The sequence below is a fragment of the Rhinolophus ferrumequinum genome, chromosome 22, assembly GCF_004115265.2.
Source record: "Rhinolophus ferrumequinum isolate MPI-CBG mRhiFer1 chromosome 22, mRhiFer1_v1.p, whole genome shotgun sequence".
NCBI lineage: Eukaryota > Metazoa > Chordata > Mammalia > Chiroptera > Rhinolophidae > Rhinolophus > Rhinolophus ferrumequinum.
Window position 1 is genome coordinate 31,200,855 of NC_046305.1, and position 19,990 is coordinate 31,220,844.

The 19,990-nt window shown below is 36.8% G+C and overlaps 1 protein-coding gene across 3 annotated transcripts in view; it reads left to right on the forward strand.

The window, feature by feature from the left end:
• Positions 1 to 19,990, forward strand: part of GPLD1 (glycosylphosphatidylinositol specific phospholipase D1) — a 53,783-nt gene that overhangs the window by 9,724 nt on the left and 24,069 nt on the right. For all 3 annotated transcript variants that reach the window (XM_033094116.1, XM_033094117.1, XM_033094118.1), the window contains 9 exons: positions 4,456 to 4,534; positions 7,830 to 7,927; positions 8,336 to 8,446; positions 9,252 to 9,300; positions 9,915 to 9,969; positions 16,371 to 16,478; positions 16,699 to 16,726; positions 16,831 to 16,970; positions 19,854 to 19,919. In XM_033094116.1, the coding sequence (XP_032950007.1) occupies positions 4,456 to 4,534; positions 7,830 to 7,927; positions 8,336 to 8,446; positions 9,252 to 9,300; positions 9,915 to 9,969; positions 16,371 to 16,478; positions 16,699 to 16,726; positions 16,831 to 16,970; positions 19,854 to 19,919 (734 nt within the window). The remainder of the gene's footprint in view (positions 1 to 4,455; positions 4,535 to 7,829; positions 7,928 to 8,335; positions 8,447 to 9,251; positions 9,301 to 9,914; positions 9,970 to 16,370; positions 16,479 to 16,698; positions 16,727 to 16,830; positions 16,971 to 19,853; positions 19,920 to 19,990) is intronic.

A 19,990-nucleotide genomic window follows, 5' to 3' on the forward strand; every position in this document is an offset into this window, starting at 1 on the left:
TGTAGAATGTACCTTAATTTGGTTTTATCTGATGGTTCCTCATGATTAGATTGCCCTGCAGGTATTTCCTGGCAGAAATATGGTATAACATTGAAGTGATGCTATATACTCATTGCATCATATTGGAAGGTACACAATGTCAATCGACTTCTACCATTTCTGGTGATGTTAACTTTTATTTCAGCTATTGCATTTTTCAGTTCTAAAATTTCCATTCAGTTCTTTATATCTTTTATTTAGTTTTATATATTTTTAGTTTGTTTCAAGTGTGTTTGTTATTGTTCGCTGAAGCATTTTTATGATGATTGCTTTAAACTAATTGTGAGAAAATTCTAACATTTTGCCATCTGTGTTGGCATCTGTTGATTGTCTGTTTTCAGTCCTTTTGAGATCTTCCTTTTTCTTGGTGTGATGAATGATCTTTGATTGAAACCTGGACATGTTAGGTATTAGGTTATGAGACTCTGGATCATATTTAAACATCCTGATTTAGTTGGCATCTTCTGATACCACCTCATTAGGGGGACACTGCCTCCTAACTGCCAACTGGAGTAGAAGTCAAAATTCCCCACTGGGCGTCCACTGATGCCTTTTTGCCTGGGAGGGGTAGGAGTGTCTGATAGCTGCTCCTCACCTCAGCCTCTACTGATGTCAGAGACAGGGTGGCCTCTTACTGCTAGGTGGTGTGAATGCCGTGGTCTCTCCTAGGCCTCTTCTGACACCATTCCAGTGGGGAGTGGAGTGGTGCCTCCTTACTGACAATTAGGATTAGATGTCTCTGCTCTCCTCATGGTCTCCACTGACACTGATGGGGTGGGGGTGGGGGGGCAGGATCACAAGGATGAAAGACCTGGCTCCCTCCTTGGCCTGACTCCATTCCAGCAGGATGCTGGGCACCTCACTACAGCCAGGTAAGGAGAAAGTCCAGGCTCCCCACTCAGCTTTAGCCAGTGTGCGTAAGGGTGGAGGCCACAGTTTTTTCTGCTGTGTTCAGCTGGAGTAGAGAGGTTATTGTCTAAGAGTTTTCAGTCTTTATAGGCTGTCTCTTTCCTGGTCTTATGGCATTACAGCTAGAGAGAACAGGCCGTTTTTTCATTGTTTTTTTTTTTGGACTGCACCCATTAGTGTTTCCAGATGGCTGGCTGGCTCTTCCAGTATCCAGTTTGGGATGTACAAGCAAAAAGAACACTCGGAAAACTCACCACAGTGTTATTCTTCTGTCCCAAGTTCCCTGGTCAATGTGCATACTTACCTCCACCTTTCAGAGTATCTTCCGTTCATGTTGTATACAAAGTCCAGGGTTTTTCGTTGTACTTAGCAAGAGGAGCAAGGAAAAGTGCATCTATTCCATCTTCCTGGAAGCAGAAGTCCTAGTAATGGTCATTTTTATCTCTTGGTTAAGATGGTGTCTGCCACATTGTTACTCTGGAATGTGTTAATAAGTATTTTCTACTTTTTAATTAATTAGCAAGTAAATATTTTGTGGAGAGATATATTGAGGTAATGTAAATATCCTGTTTCTCATCAAACTTAGCATCCGTTGATTCTTGCCTGAAATAATTATTATGATGGTTGCCAAATTGTTTATCTGATTCCATCATTCCTTCCACATTAATTATTCGGCATTCTGCTGCAAGGTAGAGATTTTCCTTCTTCCCTATTTATATATTTATATTAATCTACATTCAGGAAGTCCTATTTTAGTCAATGGTTTATATTTCGGTGCTATCACTACTTAACTTGATGCTCAAACTGTCCCAGACTTTGCTTCAAGTTGGTGTTTTGTGTCTGTCTCTCTCTGTGTCTATCTATCTACCTATTTAAAACCATGAGATCATACAAAAATAGCTCCAGTTGTAATCCATCACCTTAAGATTTATTCTAGTCTTCTTTGGGTCCATATCTGTAATTCTTTTCTCCAACAGTGAGAAACCTGGCATACACACACACACACACACACACACACACACTCACACACTCTTGCATGTTTCGTCTCCTCGTGTATGCTCATCTCCTGACCAGGCGTGGCAAGTCCCTTCAGCTCTGGTATTGTTGGCGGAATCCCCTTGGCCCAGAAACAATGAAAACACAAAACAGGGACGACATATATGACCGAGGAAGGGTTAATATTCTTAATTCCTCATGAATTTCATTGAAATTTCTTGATAAGTATCTTCAGATTTAGAAACATAAACCATGAAAAACTTTTTATTTTTTCCAATTTGGTAGGTGAAAATGGCATTTTGTTACAGGTTTAATTAGCACTTTATTAATTATTAATGAAGTTAAATATATTTTCGAGTGTTTATTGACTATTTCTATTACCTCTTTTATGGCTCGTCCATGTCTTTTGCTCATTTTTCTATTAGGATATTGATCTTTATCTTGATGTGTAAGAATGGCTTATTTATTAAAGATATTAGCCTGTCATCTATCAAATGATACTTGTGGTTATTTTTCTCTTCCATTTGTTTCTGGTGATTATTATCTGAAGAAAACTTAAATTTTTGTGTACTTAAGTTCATCAGTCTTTTCTTTGATGGTTGTTGCCTATACGTTTTGCTTACAAAAAAGCATTCCCACTCTGAGATTATAGAATTATCCATGTAAACTTTGTCTTGTTAATTTTATGGTTCCATTTTTGACATTTAAATCTCTAATTTATCTTGTATTGATTTTGGCATAAGCATGATAGGGATCCAGTGGCTTGTCATTAGTAATATTAATTTCTAGTCAGTGTCTCCTAAGCTATGAAGCATGGATTTCCATGCAAAAATGGAATACTCATTGCAATGGGGTTGTGCCCATACCATTTATTAATTACTCCATCCTGTATTCCTCTGTATCATACATTAAGTGATTATGTATGCTTGAGTCTGTTTTTCTTCTTTATTCTGTTTTATTGATCTTTTTCTTTTGGTTCTGATATCACGCTGTTTTTATTTCTGTAGCTTAAAAATGCATTTTTATATCTGAAGGATAAATCCTCCTTCTGTACTCTTTTTCCCCCCAGCAGTTTTCTGACTATTTTGATGACACATTTACTTTTCAAAATTTACTTCAGAATTCTATTTTCATGTTAAATAACAACATCTACCTCACTGGGAGATTAAGATTCAACAAGTCTTGATATATATAAAATAACTAGAACAATGGCTGGTGAAGTAAATATTCAGTTATTTATTATTAAATGACAAAAGTCCAACTCGAGTTGTCTTTAGAAAAAAAGGAGACTTTATGGGTTGATGTAACTGACAGCCCACGGCAGAGCTGATCCCTGAAGTCTAGGTAGTGCTGTCTTTCTCCATGTGGAGGACACTGGCCATGAAGGACTCAGCCTCCAAACTGAAAATCCCCAAAGGGAAGAGGGTGTCTTCCCCAGGGCTCTAGCTGAGAGGTCTTGGGGAAGTTTCTAACTGAACAAGCTTTCATTTAACGTGCATCTCTGAGCCAAATATCATGGTGTGAGGACATGCTGGCCTCATACCTCCACCTGTGGTCATCCCCACCTGCTCAGCATGGAAAGTTCCCCTTGGGAGAGAGGGATTCTGTGCATAGAAGACTGCGGTGGGATACATACTGGTTGGAAAAGCAACAGCAAAAAGCAGATGACACTATATTTCTTATGCTTTGAGTCCTTTGTGGTAATTCTGCATGGCCTCCATGTATGATCCACACTATTATTGAAAAATTTAAAAGTTGGGTTGCCAATCTTTGACTTTGCTCATCATATCAATCAGAGTTCACTTGTAGATGATGGAAACCCCTCTGGGTAACTTATGCTGAGAGGAGCTCAGTACGAAAGAGTAGGGCATTCAATGCTGACAGGCTGAGAACTGGAGGAGCTGGACCCAGGCTGAATGTCCAAAAAGGATGCCCATAACCACACACACAACTAAAGACACTCATGAAAGAGGACTTCCAGAACTGCTTCAGAAAGTGGCAAGGACAGTGGGATAAGTGTGTTCAAAGCGAGGGGCAGTATTTTGAGGGGGATTAATGGCAATATGTCTTTTACTATAATACAAATTTTTTTATATAAACATTCACCGTATTATTTGATCACACCTCATATATGTTTGTATTTTTGTCATTTCACTGATTCTCAGTGGATCATTGAGAATCTTACACACACCAGTTCTGGGTCATGAAATACCCTTAGGGAAATCCTGCTCTACTGGGTGGACAGAGAAAACAAAAGGAGGTGAAATTCAAATAAGTGATGTTTGCTACTTCTTAATTAGCCTTTCTGTGTTTGGTAGGAAAGAACCCAAAATTACATATTGTGTTGGATTATGCATGAATTTTATGTATTTATTTATGCCTGCCTTCCTGCCTCCTGACACCCTTACCTCACCCCTATCTCCGTTTGTCCCATCACTGGAAGTTACTGGACTTGCTCTTCCCAGACTGTTGACTTTCCCCCTTTAATCTCTACATTTTCCTGCTCCCCAGCTGTTACTTGAACACCAGGATGCATATCAGGCTGGAACCGTGTTTCCTGATGCATTCTATGCCAGCATCTGCAGAAGCGGTAAGATGATTTGCAGACCAAACTATGTCACATTTACTCGGTCAATAGGAATCTCTGTGACTTAAAAAACATCAATACCACATTATATTTTCCACTATTGTTGGTCCATGACTTAGTTCACAGTTACATTTTCATTTCACCAAAACTTACGTGCTTAGAAATTCTGAGAGTGTAGAAATTCTGAAAACTTTAACCCTCACTTGCACTGCTTTGAGTCAGAAGATGTTTCCACCTCTATAACATGGTCATGATAGTACCTGCTTACTGCTTTACTGGATTTTTGTTGACATGAATGCATATTATTTTGTCAAGTGTTATGCAAATCTAAGGTAGTGTTATGTTTTGTATCAGCCAGGGCCCAAGCTGGACACAGAAGGTACACTCAAATTGGGTCATTTAATGGGAGTTTTATAAGGGGACTGGTTACAAAAATATGGTCAAGATGGAAGAAATTGAAAGGGATGGTGCAAGGGAGAGAGTGTTTACTATAACTGCAGAAAGAGAGTGAATTGTGTGGAGAAGGTCTCTTGATGGAGGCCATGACCTTCCCTCAAGGGACACAGCAAGCCCACTGTAACCCTACAGAACGGAAGCTAGGAGAATGAGTACCCCAACCTTTTCTCTTCCTTTTCTGTACGTCCTGTTGGTTCTTCCTACTGGCCAAACTCAACCCAACTCAACCAAAGCAAGAGGGCAAAGAAGCCAGTGTAAGTAGGTCACCTCAGAGGCACTGCATAGGGTGGAGAAGGGTGGAGAGTAGATCTGCAGGGAGAATGAAAGACATCCAGGACACTGGGTCATCATGTGAACCATTTTTGGAATCTCAGGGTCATCAGCCATTATCTCATATTAAACACAGTGATGCCTTTAGAGTCAGTGAAATGTTTAGGGCTATTTGCTCCTATAGTTATGATCCCAGATGACTTTTGTATTTCTCATATTTGTAAGTTGCTTTTCTGTTTCCCTCTTAGTCTGTAAACTGTCATTTCTCAGTCCTATTATTTTTGCCTGCTTGTTACAGTCCTCCCTCTTTCTAACTGTTATTTCTAATTTAGCATTTCCCAAACTATATTCAGGGGGCTTTAATTTTAACAGTTCCTTGATATCTTACCTAAAAAAGAAAGAATAAAAAAGGATTGCTTTATAAATTAAATTTGAGAAACATTGCTTAATATGTGCCAGTTTTAGATACAGACAGAATACACAATAATAAAGATTCTGAGAAGAGTAGAAAAGGAATGCAAACTCCAGCTTTTTTTTTTTTTTGTAAAGCAATAGATATCCCCTTATCTGGTGTAAAGATTGCGACCAGTGTATGACCAATGAACCAAAAAGTCAGTTGGAAAGAATAAAAAAAAATATATAACAATTATAAGGAATTTGAATGCAGAGCTCTCTTAGATTTTTATGAGTTTTTCCAAATTTCACCTTTGTCTCATATCTACTTTAACAGTAGATTTCTTTTTTTTTCTTTAGTGATTCACTTTTATTGCATCCTTCAAAAGGACTTAACTTAGATATTTAGTTGCCAAAAAAAAACACCTCTGTTTCTTGTACGCATATTTCGTCAGTTTACCTAATAATGAATTAAATTCTATAATTACAATAATAAGGACAACTGGCTTAAACAAAGTTAGAAACAGACCTGGCTGGCCCTCCATAAATACGGCACAGCTGTGGGGACAGAGGTGTCTGTGGATAGCAGCCCGCACACCCTGGGTTGGGGTGGAGGGGTTTCTTTTACTTCCAGTCAGTATGATTTACAGAGGGAAAGAAGAACTCTGGTTAATCTGGTATTTGGTTAAATGGAGGTGTGTCAGAAGAGCTCCCATATATGTAATTCTGGATTTGTACTGTATTCTGTGGAATAGGAATTGTAAGTTTATCTCTAGGAAAGCTGTCAGAGCAAATCAAATTTCTTAGCAAATAACTTCTTTGAAAATCATTTTCAGAGAAACCAATGATTTAAAATGTGTTAGGTTATTTCTACTTTAGCAACAGTGTAACAATTTGGAACTGAGGGATCTGAATTTTGGGGTTTTGCTTTCGGTTGCCCCTGTGACGTGTGACACTCCATGAAGAATTGTGGCATTTGGAGGTTTAGAATTAGATGCCAGTTCTGTCTTTCCTACCCCTCCTGTGGGAATAAAGAGGTACCTGTCCAGGACCCTTATTAACCTACTAAGGATGCTTGGGGGCCTGTGCCATTTTGAAACAATTATGATAAATTTAAAAGCTTGGAAAGTCTTTAGTGTATCTGCTTTTGTCTTTTGTGCTTTTAGGGAGGCTGACTGTGGTGGACAAGAAGATTAAAAAAACCAACAACAGTTTATCTCCTTAGTTTTACGACACAGATTTGAAAACACTTTTGTCTGGCACCATACATAGTTATTATAATATTATTGACTAATTCTCTATGCTGTATTTTACATCCCCATGACTGTTTTTATAACTGGCAATTTCTACTTTTTAATCCCTTCACTATTTTCACAAAGGCCTCCCAAACTTCCACCCATCTAGTGACCATCAATTTGTTCTCTGTATCTATGAGTTTCTGTTTTGTTTTTGTTTTTTTTCAGATTCTACATATAATTGAGATCAAATGGTATTTGTCTTTCTCTGTCTGCCTTATTTCACTTAGCATAGTACCCCCTAGGTCCACCCATAAATGGTAAAATTTCATTTCTTATGGCCAAGTAATGTTCCATTGTAGATATGTGCCACATCTTCTTTATCCTATCATTTTTCAGGGTGATCACTTCGTAAATTGTCTAATCACTATGTTGTACATCTGAAACTAATAATATTGTATATCAACTGTAATTGAAAATTAAATTTAAAAAATTTAAATTATTCTATCATAAACTAAATGTTGTTAAAAATATTTATGTACATATTTAGACATTTATTTAAAACAATTAGAAGTAAATACATCAAAATGTTCATTGTGGTTGCCCCAAGATGATGCAATTATGGATGATTGTAGCTCTTTTATTACTTTTGTAATAATAATTATTAAAAAGAAACTTTAGTTACTTCCTGTCAAAATAATAAAAAAAAAAAGCACAACTTCCAACCTCTATTGCAGCACAGATGATACGCAATGCCATGAACCAGCTTAAGCTCCTTTCTCTTTTGGTGGCTCTTCTGTTCTAGAGGCTTCCTTTGAATTCACAGAAGAAACTAAGAGGTTTGGAGGGAAGAAGAAGGGACTCAGCAGGCAGTGGTGAAAGATTTAATTGGGAACCTCCTACTTTTTAAGAAAGAATCCTGAGTTCTGCCTTTGTTTTGTCAGGACAATTCCATGACGTGTCTGAGAGCACCCACTGGACTCCATTTCTCAATGCGAGCATTCATTATATCCGAGAGAACTACCCCCTCCCCTGGGAGAAGGTAGGCATGGACCTCTTACCCTATTTCTGCACCGGCATTGACCCCATTTGTACACACACACACCCCAGACTCTGTGAGGGTTGTTCACCACTGTACCTTCAGTGCCAAACACAATACATGGGACATAGGAGATGGCTAGTTAATACTTGAATAAATTATATATTTTTTTAAGTTTGGGTTATGTCACTTGGTCATTTTGCTCCAATAGTAATTAATCTTCCAAGGCACTCCAAAACATGTCAAAAAGTCCTTTGTGTTTTTTTTGGTAACTAGACACAACAATGTGCATGCCTTTGATTTTTTTTTTGTTAGTCTCAGTAATGGAAATGAATTCATATTTATTAAAACTTTATATAGGATTATTATAAAATAACCCAAACACATGACTGTAACCTAATTATTTGGCAGGACACAGAGAAGTTGGTAGCTTTCTTGTTTGGAATTACATCTCACATGGTGGCAGATGTCAGCTGGCATAGCCTGGGCATCGAACAAGGGTTCCTGAGAACAATGGGAGCTGTGAGTACATGTCACTGAGGCTGATGACTTCATGGGGGTGAAACCATCATACCCAAGATCAAAACTGGACCTTTTTAAAGGAAATGAAAATGTTATTCAGGTGTCACATGGAAATAAGATTTGCTGCCCAAAGCGTATTTGTTAGATTTCCATCTTGTCTGATTAATTCCTCTTACTCTTCTTGGTACCTGGGTAAATTCGTCCCCATGGGCAAAACAACTAATGTGTACTGAACACAATGACAGACGTGATGTCCTGCTTTAGTCATAAATGATATTTTAGAAATTTTATGTTTTATTCAAGCCGTGTACCTTAATAAGGATATGAATACCTACTACTTGGTTCTATTTAAAAGTAATAGTTCTGTGTGTTTTTTCTCCCTTTTTAATGTTTTATATGTATATGTGCTGCCGAAGCGAGCACTAAATTTTCTATATGAAAATGCCATGTCCCCAAGCTGAACACTGTGATCTTACCTGGTGACTTAGCTTCTGGAAGTCCCCTCTGGTCATTCACTGATGCTAATACGATTCTGTGAGAAGCTTAAACTTGGACTCAGTAGAGATTTTGTAGTATCTTTATCTGTTACCAGACATTAAGTATACAACTCAGCTGCCAATATAATTTGTTGTAACAGATGAAATAATAAAACTAAATGTTTTTTGAAAATTGGGTTCATCCACTATGCATCCTCAGCAGTTCATTGGGTTAGGCTGTCATTTCCCCACTACTTGCTTGCTTGTGGTGTAGGGGTTGGGGCTACAATTTACTATATGTATCAGATAGTTCTTTCTTTCTTTCTCAGATTGATTTTCACGGCTACTATTCTGAGGCACATTCAGCTGGTGATTTTGGTACTGTTTATTTATATTTGCCAAATTTTCTTTTGTGGTAGTTATATTTCATGTGTAATGAAGTGACTACTGTATCTTAAATATGTATTGTTTTTATCATACCAGTAGTACATGCTAACTGCTTTCTATTTTAGTTCATTTAGAGTACAGGCATATGTCATTTGACATAGACATATTCTTTTGAAAAGTTGTGTATGTGTGTATTTTTTTGTTAAATCACATTTTATCATTAACTTGTATCATAATTTTAGAAAACCTTTATTTTTATGTCATGTTAAAATTCATTACTTAGTGTCTGCTAATATATTAGCTTTAAATTGGTAAACTCCATCTTTTTTTTCTGTGGTAAATTACCTTTAAATGTACAAACTAGATGGTGAGTAGTATTTATTTAAAAGAAGACTTATGGTCCAGCTTTCCTTAAAATAAAAAACACTTTGGTTATATGAGTGATTCTTAATTCATATTTTACTAGCTAGGATTTTAAAAGATCACTTTTCTTAATATGAACAATGTGAAGAACTAATAAACTGGGTTGTGCAAATTTGTGTTGAAAGAAGCCTGCTATGAGTGGTCACTAACTACAACATGTAAATATTTTTCTCACACCACAGGAGGAGATGTGTTGAGCCAGTTTGAGTTTAATTTTAATTACCTTACGCGGCACTGGTAAGAGCAATGTATATTTAAATGCTCGTATTTTATGTATATTAAGCAATATATATTGGTATATATATATTGCACTGGTAAGAGCAATGTATATTAAAACGGCATTTAGATACCTTTTTTTTTTTCCTTAGAAAATATAACTTACAATGCTATTAGGAGTCTTCTGCATTTGTAAATTTTGAAAAGTAAAACTGCAAATTGGAATAGGCAAAATAGATTCTTTAAATATTTGTGAATTACAACAAACATAGTAAAGAACGTATATTTACAAATACAAAAAAATAAGATGATATACACCTGTGTAGCTACCATTCAGTTTAAGAAATAGAGTATCATTGTATCTTAGGAGCTCCTTGCCTTCCCTCTATCCCATCGCCTTCTCTCCCCCCAGGGGTATCCACTACTCTAGGTCTCCTGTTAATCATTTTTGTTGCTTTTCTTTCTAGTTTTACTACATGTGGATGTATCCATATGTAAAATATTGTATAGTTTTTTCATTTTCAATAAATAGAATTACACAGTATGTGCTGCAAATTTTTGCTTAAAATTATGTTTCTGAGATTTAACTATATTGATATGTTCGACTGTAGTTCATTTATTTTTATCACTATATGGTCCTATTGTGTGGATGCACCAATACAACCAACTCTATTTTAATGTGGATGGATATGTAAGTCATATTAAGAGTTTTTGTGTTACACATAGTGTTCCTATGAACTTTTTTTTTTTAGATTTTTTTGGGGAAAGGGAACAGGACTTTATTGGGGGAACAGTGTGTACTTCCAGGCCTGTTTTTCCAAGTCAAGTTGTTGTCCTTTCAATCTTAGTTGTGGAGGGTGCCGTTCAGTTTCAAGTTGTTGTCCTTTCAGTCTTAGTTGTGTCGGGCGCAGCTCAGCTCCAGATCCAGTTGCCGTTTTCTAGTTGCAGGGGGCGCAGCCCACCATCCCTTGCGGGCGTTGAACCGGCAACCTTGTGGTTGAGAGGACGCACTCCAACCAACTGAGCCATCCGGGAGCTCAGTGGCAGCTCAGCTCAAGGTGCCTTGTTCAATCTTAGTTGCAGGGGGCGGAGCCCACCATCCCTTGCAGGACTCGAGGAATGGAACTGGCAACCTTGTGGTTGAGAGCCCACTGGCCCATGTGGGAATCGAACCGGCAGCCTTCGGACTTAGGAGCATGGAGCTCTAACTGCCTGAGCCACCGGGCCGGCCCTCCTATGAACATTTTTGTATGTACATTTGTACACTAAAGAGGACTCTTTCAACCTCCAGAAGTGGAATAGTTAGGTCATTGGACTTATGCATATTTCACTTAACTAAGTGATCCCAGACTCTTTAAAAATGCTCTTCCCAATTTATTCTCTGATTGGCTTTGTATAATAATTCTGCTGCTTCTGCATTCTCCAATACTTGGTATTGTCCAACTTAAACCCGTTTGTCTAACTTGTTTGGTGTCTGATGGTATCTCATTAAAATTTTGATTTATATATCCCAAATTACTAATGAGGTTAAACATTCTTTCATAATTTATTAATCATTTATGTTTGATTTTAAATGAAAATCTTCAGTTTTTAGCTTATTTTTTTTCTTTTTTTCTTTTTATTGGTTTCAGATGTATAAAACAACATAATGATTAGACATTTACACACCTCACAAAGTGATAACCCCAACAAGTCTACTACCCATCTGACACCATACATAGCTAGTACAATACCATTAACTATATTCCCCATGCTGTACTTTACATCCTGTGACTATATATATATATTTAAATTATAGTTGACATTCAATATTATTTTATATTAACTTCAGGTATAGCCTATTTTTTCTATTGGGTTGTTTGTTCTTTTTATTTGTGTTTTTTGTCTATTAGGGCTTCTCATCTTTTGTCAGTTTATCATTTGTTACAAATACCTTTTTACAGTTTATGGTATGTTTTTACTTATTTCATGGTGTATCTTAACAGAATTTGTTAATTTTAATGTATTTGCACATATCAGTGTTTTCCTTTTAACTTGTATTTTTGAAGAAATCCTTCCCTAATTTGAGGGCATGAGGTTATTCTCTTACCCTCTTACCCTCTCTTATAAAAGCCTTCTAAAGCTTTTATAGTTTTATTATTAAAAACAAAGGTATTTGTCTTTAATTTACCTGGAATTAATTTTTTGTATATTCTGAGATAGAATCTAATTTCATATTTTTCTATAGCGATTCACTGATTGTCTCAAAATCATTTACCAGTAGTCTACCCTTTCCTCGTTGATCTATACTGCCCTCTGTGACATAAATGATAATCCCATGTATGTGGGTTAGTTTCTGGGCTTTCAGTTATGACTATCTTTGAGAAATACTGATTTTCTTCAGTTGTGGTGGCTTTATAGTATGTCTTGACATTTGTTAGGGCTGAACTCCCAACCAGTCCTTTTTCTTCAAATGTATGTTGCCTATTTCTTTGCCTTGACTTTTTCAAATCAAGTGGTAAGATCAAGTTGCCATGTTCCTAGGAAAATCTTGTTGGAATTTTTATTAGAATTGTACTGAATCTAGAAGTCAATTGGAAGAGAATTAACAATTAACAATATTTGCAATATTGAGTCCTCTTATCCATTAGTATGCTATATATTTTATTTGTCTTCTTTAATAACTTTAAAGTTTTGTAAGGTTTTCATCAAGGTCTTATACGTTTTATTAGATTTAGTTCCAGAGACTTTACATTTTTCTTTGGTACCATAAATGGTAATTTTTGGTACCAGTTATATTTTTTAAGTGATTGCTGGTATACAGAAATGCAAGAGCCTTTCTAATTTTGATTTTGTATCTAGCAACATACAACGCTATTTTATTAATTCTAATAATTTATCTGGAGAGTCTTTTTATAACCTATAAATTGTGACAATTTTGCTATTCCTTTTCAATCTTTATACCTGTAATTTGTTTTTCTTATTGTATCACACTGGCTAATATTTCTAGTACAGTAGAAGTGGTGATATTGGGCATACTTTTCTTATTTCTGATCTTAAAGAGAATGATTTCAAAATTTCGTCATTAAGTGTAATGTTTGCTGTAGATTTTTATGAATATCTTTTATCAAGTTAAGAAAGTTCCCAACTATTTCTAGTTTGCTAGTAGTTTTTATTAGAAATTAATTTCATATGTATTGAACTCTTATTCTGCATCTGTTGAGATAGTTGTTTCTTAATCTGTTAATACAGTGAATTATAGTAATCTATTTGCTAATATAAAATCAACTTTACTTCCTGGGACAAACCAATTTTGCAATGATAGATCATTTCTTTTATATTTGTTGCATCTATTCTTGCTGCTTAGGATTTTTGCATCTGTATTTTTGAGAGAGCTTGTACTGTAATTTTCTTGTGCCCTTGTTTGGTTTTGGTGTCAAGCTTATGCTAGCTTCATGAAATCAGGTGGCAAGTTTGGTTTCCTTTCCTATTCTCTGGAAGTCTGTGTGAGATTTGAGCTTTGATTTCTTGAATGTTCGGTAGAATTTGTCTGTAAAGCCTGATGTTTTCTTTGTAGGGGTATTTAAATTTGTTCTTTAATGATTATAGGACTATACAGTTTTTCAATTTCTTTTTAAAGAGTTTTATAGTTTTCTAGGACTTTTCCGTTTCATCCAAGTGTTTAAACATTTTGGCATGAGGTTGTTCATAATATCTTTTCCTGTTTTATTTGTACTTATATTCCCTTGTTATCCATGTTATGTATCCTGCCTTCTCTTATGTTTTTAAACAATCTTGTCTAATATTTTCCAGTTTTATTATTATTTTAAAGAATGAACTTTTGGTTTTATTGATTCTCTCTATGTTCATTTTTCCCTTTCATTATTTTTTATTCATAGTTTATTTTCTTCTACTTTTTTTGGGTTCCTATGAAATTCATTGATTCTTGATTTAAGGTCTAGCATATGATCAATTTTTGTAGCTATTCCATATGTTTCTGAAAAGAATGTTAATTCTCCAATTTTAGTTTAATATTATATACAGAGGGTGCCAAAAATATATACACATGTTAACAAAGGAAAACTATTAAAATTGTAATACTCAATGTATACCAACAACAAAAGATGAATACAAACCACATTTGACTTCTGCAATTACAAGAAGTGCTCAAAGTGGTTACCATCAGCATCCAGAGACTTCTGATTACGGCAAACTACTGCTTGAGCAATGTTGACCAAAGTGTCTACTTGTACACATTTATTTGGCACCCCCGGTATATATATGCTTCTTAGCACAAACTTATTAAATGTATTGTTCAAATCAGATTTGTAAGCTATAAATAGTCTTTCTTTTTATTTTTTTATCAGATTGATCTAATAATTACCAAGAAAGAAATTTGTTTAACAATCTCTCTATGATGTGTATTTTTTCAATTTCTCCTTGTAGTTCTGTCAAAGTTTGCTATATATGCGTCTGAAGATACATCATTAAGAACATTCAAGTTTCAAATCTTATTTATCTTTCTGGTGAATTGAACCCTTTATCATGATATCTAGTGACCTTCTTTATCTCTAATAAATCTTGTTGCCTTCTACTTTATCATATATTACTATAGCTACACTGTGGTTACACTGGTTTTTGTTTGTTTTTTTCCTTCAAATGTTTACTAAGCAGTCAGAAGGTGACATGGTCTGTCCCCCAGTCCCAGCCTCAGCCCCTGAGTGTATAGACCAAAGAGAAAGGAGAGCTTGTGGGCATGGCAAATTTCCCACTCCTATTCCTGGTCCGGCTACCTCAGAAGTAAAGGATGTCCAGAACAAGCAAGTCACTTGCAAATTACCTAAGGCCAGTTGACCTTGGATACCCCAGGAAGATGTGGTGACAGCAGCAGCATGAGGGGGTCTAACTCCATACATGGAGCCATCTGCACTGGGTTAGATGCCCATTTCAAATGGCATGTTATCTGGTTTCTGGTCCCCTTTTGGATATATTCTGTGGTGCCTGAACTTGACTTAACTTAACTTAACTTAACTTAACTTAACTTAACTTAACTTAAGTTAACTTAAGTTAACTTGAACTTAACTCCAACTTGAGGTTGGAGTTAGAGCTGCATTTCTCTAGAGAGACTTTGTCTTGGCCTCTGCTGGCTGCTTGGGCTACTACTATCCTATGACCACATTAAGTTACATTCGACTCGAAGTTTTTCTGACTACACAGATTGCATGAATGAAGTACAAAACATTTGTGGGACTGGGTAGTGATTACCAATTCTAGGGGGAGATTGTTTTTCCCCCTCTATCCATTGCCAAGATGAAGTCAGGCAGGTTTCTTTGCTGTTCTTGTTAGTATGTTGGGTTCATTTCTAGCTAGCTGTCCTTGTTAGTATGTTGGTTTTATTTCTAGTATGTTGGGTTTATTTCATGCAGAAGGTATAATTTTTAGTGCAGAGTCTCCTCCAAGATGGCTCATTTCAGGTGATTCCTATACTTTATCTCCTGTCTCCTGCATGCCACACAGCCAGCAAAAAACCTCTAGGTTCCAACAGTTTTGTAGAACCTCAGGGCAAAATCTGGCTTTCCCCTAATCGGAAAAATTGAAACCTTTCAAAGTTTCCAGTTTCAATTTGTTTTTGGCCTTTGGAAAATTTTCACTTTCTTGCTTACTAGTTTGGTGAGTCACCTAAAATATATATTTTTATTTTGTCTAGACTTTTAAGCTATTTTTATTGGAAGGGCCATCTCTGTGCTCTTATAAAAATGCAAAATGGACGTCAATAGATTATTTCTTATAAATATACTAAAATCAGGTTTTATTGGTTGTGATTTCTGTCTGGTATATTCTAATGTCTTTGAAATGAAGATAAAAGGGGACTCAGTATAGATCTAATTTTTAAGATGCTGTTCTTCTTCCAACTGAAAGAACTAATATCTATGATCCAGAAGCCAAAACAATAATTTTTTTTACCACCACACTGTGGACTCTTAGTAGAATGTTGGGGAGAGGAGCATTTTTGGCACTTTAAAAATAATGCTTCTTGAGCATAATTCAATTCAAGAGAATAAAAATACTTTATATTGCTCCTTGAACTCTGAATTGACAATATTAAACATCCCTTTTATACTTTACAATTTCCTGTCTTTGAAAGTACCTTCATAGATATTTGATTAAGGCACCAGTTGCTTGCTGTGCAGTGTTGGGCAAACTCTTTAACTTTTCTGTGCTGCCTTAGTTTCCTCAGTGTGCAGTGGGAATAAGGTACTACTGGCCATGTGGATTTTTGGTAGGATTTTTGGTAGGATTACCATAGTGCATCGAAAGAAACCCTTTTGCGTGGGACTAGCACATAGTCATCATGGGATAACTGGGAGCTGATGTTGCTGCTATTATGTTATTTTCCACTTTAGAATCACACAAACCTTATTTTATTCTACTGCTTTTCTCAGGTATGTGCCAGTCAAAGATCTACTGGGAATTTATAAGAAACTCTATGGCCGAGCAATCATCACCAAAAATGCAATTGTTGACTGTTCATACCTTCAGTTCCTGGAAATGTAAGTGTGGCCCCAGTGGAAAATTTGCAACTGTACTGTGACTTCCTTAGCACGTGTTTTAATGGTTTTGTTTCCAGAGGGTGGATTTTGGATTAATGGATTTTTCATATTCAAAGGCAGTTGCATGATAGTGGATACATGATGATGGAGCTTTTTCTTCATTAGTTGCTTCATTCTTTGTGGAAACCACAATTCACAGTCAAAATTGTTTATGTTGCAGGTATGGTGAGATGTTGGCTGTTTCCAAGGTAAGGCTTCATTCTTCAAGATCTTAATGTAAAGAGTTATAAAGATACCAGGAGAAGCATCTGACTCATTTATTTATTTACTTTTTTTTTTCTCTCTGCCATAGCTTTATCCCACTTATTCTAGAAAGTCCCCATTTTTGGTGGAACAATTCCAAGAATATTTCCTTGGAGGACTGGATGATATGGCGTTTTGGTCCACTAATATTTACCGCCTAACAAGCTTCATGTTAGAGAATGGGACCAGGTGAATTATTATTCTACTTCTCCTGATTGCTCCCTGCTTTGATATCTCCATCCCCAACAGAACTCTCAGGTTTTTCAATTGATCAAATGAAAAGAAAAAGTCTCATGAAGTGCTTGTTTTATCCTAATTGAGAAAAAACCAAAACTCTGCCTAGCTCGCATCTGGTTAGATTTACTGATCTCTCTCAAGTTTTAGAGATAGAGAGGTAGATATTGTATAATTTGTGGTCTGCGAGAAATGGCTCAGGTAGGAAGGAATCAGCTGCCACCCACCACTGGGCTCCATCTGTTTCTTTTGGGAGAACCTATGCTGTGGGCTGGAATGCTTGCTTTCCACAGGCTCCAGCAACTGGGGCACAGCAATCCTCCTCTCCAGCCCAGCTTGTCTCTAGGAGTTTGAGGATTTCAAAGGGTACTTCATGTAGACCCCACACTGTACAATAAAATCAGAATTGAACTCATTTGTAAAGCACAACCTTCTGTTGGAATTTGATATCTAGCCCAGCTGGGACAGCTGTTCAACTTCTAGCTCCTTGTCTGCTCTTTCCCAGCATGCCCAGGATGAGTGTTAACCAGAGACTCGGATGGCAGGAGACCAGGGGAGACTGGGATTACCCCCCCTTTCAGCTGTAGTAGACCTTCAGGTTCTCACAGAATCTGTCCACAGCTGGAGGGAGCCAAGGTGCCTCTCAGAACCCATTTCCAACCATAAGACTGAGTAGGCAGCCCCTTCTGTGCTGCTGAACTGAGCGGATAGAGATGTGGATCTGCATATGGAGCACTAGAGGCAGCACCTGACGCAGAGAAGGGACAGGTGGGATGCTTAAGCAGCAGCCATGACAATGGAAAAGAGGGTCCGATGACAGGAGCTGCACCTGGGCAGCTGTTCCAGTAAGGATATAGGAGGGTTGGGGTTTATAAGTTGAAGAGGCCTATATAGGCGTAGCTCTGAAGTGTTATACACTGAAGGATGTTCCTTTGCCCTTTAAAAACATTTGCTAATATTCAAATAATGTTAACCATAATTATATACTGTATTGATTTCAACCAAAATTCCCTTTGATGACAAATTTGACATTAGCCTGGTAAATAGTGGATTACACTTTTGCAGAGATAAACAGTCCCATACAAATACCATTGTTAATAGTGAAATAAACCTCAACTAAAATCTCCAGGCTCAGATCATTTGAGATCTTGCTCCAGGCATATGTTCTCAATTTGGCTCAAATAAACTCTGATTAAAATTCAAAAAATAAAATAAAATAAAATCTCCATGCTCTCTTTCTTTCAGCAATGGGTTTTTAGGTGCATACAAGTGATAGAAAGGATGGGCTTTGGAATTTGAGACCTGGCCCTCACTACTGGGCCATCCCAAGCAAGTGGCTGAGCCTTCCTAAGCTTTGTTTTCTCATCTGTAAATGCGGACAGTAAGAATTCATCTCTTATTATAGGGCTGTTGTGAGGAGTAAATTAACTCATGTAAATGGTTCGTCACGTAGGAAGCACTTAATAAATGTCGGCTACTGGTATTATAATTATTATTAGACGGGAGTTCAGTTTCTATTGGAAGGATTTATAATACATATCCATGTAAAAGTAAATGACCTACATTTATCTGTTTTATAAAGTCCATGTGTAATGATCCCCAAACTGGAACACATTTTTGGTGTTTGTTTTTGGTTAATTTGTCCAAATAGCTGAGGAAATGTGTGGCTGGACCTTATTCTTTAATTAGGATAAAATAACAGAACAAATCGATTTCTTGTCCTTGATTTTTGCCCTAATTTATCAAGGCAGAAAATTCCATGAATTGATTGCATTTTACACACTATACAAAGAAAGATTAATCAGTTACAGAACTTTATGGGGAAATTTAGAGAAGGTTCCAAAGAAAAACACAAATTTATAACAGAAAGAAAAAATGTACATATTTTCATATTGTAGGCACTTCTTAACTTACTAAGAATAGGTTATCTTCCAAAGCAAATTTGTTACTTGGAACTCATGCCATATTTTCCTAAAGAAACAGTGAAATGATGGTAGTTACATTTTCAGCCAGAACTCTACTTAACTCAAAAAGTAACTGTGGTTCTCACATTGCAAGGCTGCCATCTGCATCCTGGTGGTAGAGAAATGAGAATTCAAGGAAAACCCTTTTCCTCAGCGTAAAAGTGGCCCTAAGAAAGGTTTTTATAGGAAAAGTGTGTCTTCAGCTTCTTCCCAGCTCTCTTCTGAATTTCTTTTCCAGCAACTAGTCCTTCTTGCTTGGCTTCATATGACCTTCAGATTACCTCAGCCTCCAGCAGAGAGCTCCATGCAAATCTTCCTTCAAAACAGTCTTCATTCTGGAAGAAACTCTTCTAATACATACCCACTCCCTTAGTGCTTCTGTTAAGAGTTAGGAGGAAGTTAACCTCTTACGTTGTCTCAGTCAACTTTTCACTTGTAAAAAAGGGATTCTTAGTTACCTATTTAATTATTGAATTTATACATTTGTTTTTAAAAGAATGAGGTTGAAAAACTAAGACATATCCAAACAAAAGTGAGCATAATTGGACAGAGGTGATATAGTTGGGAACCCATTTCATTCACAGTCTCTAACTCTGAGATGGTTCCTGTGAGTGTGAGCGTGGAGCAGCTCAGCAGGTGCAGTGGGGAGGGAAGGGGATAGCCATGAGCCTGTGTTACCATAAGACTCCCTCAGTCAGCTCATCCATCCCCATCAATTATCATTCGGCCCTTTACCAGTCCTGTCTGGCTAAGGAATGCACACCTCTACACTAGGACTTCTGGAGGTGGTTTGAAGTGCACCACCCATTCTCAGTAAAATTTATGCTTGACAAGAAGGTAGAAAAATGCCTGATTCATTTGATTATTTCCCTAGTGGCTGCAACCTGCCTGAGAACCCTCTGTTCATTTCCTGTGGAGGCCAGCAAACCAACACCCAGGGGTAAGTGCATTCTGAAATGATTCATGGAAAGAATCTCACCTGGAGGGGTGCTCAGCAGACATTAAAATCAT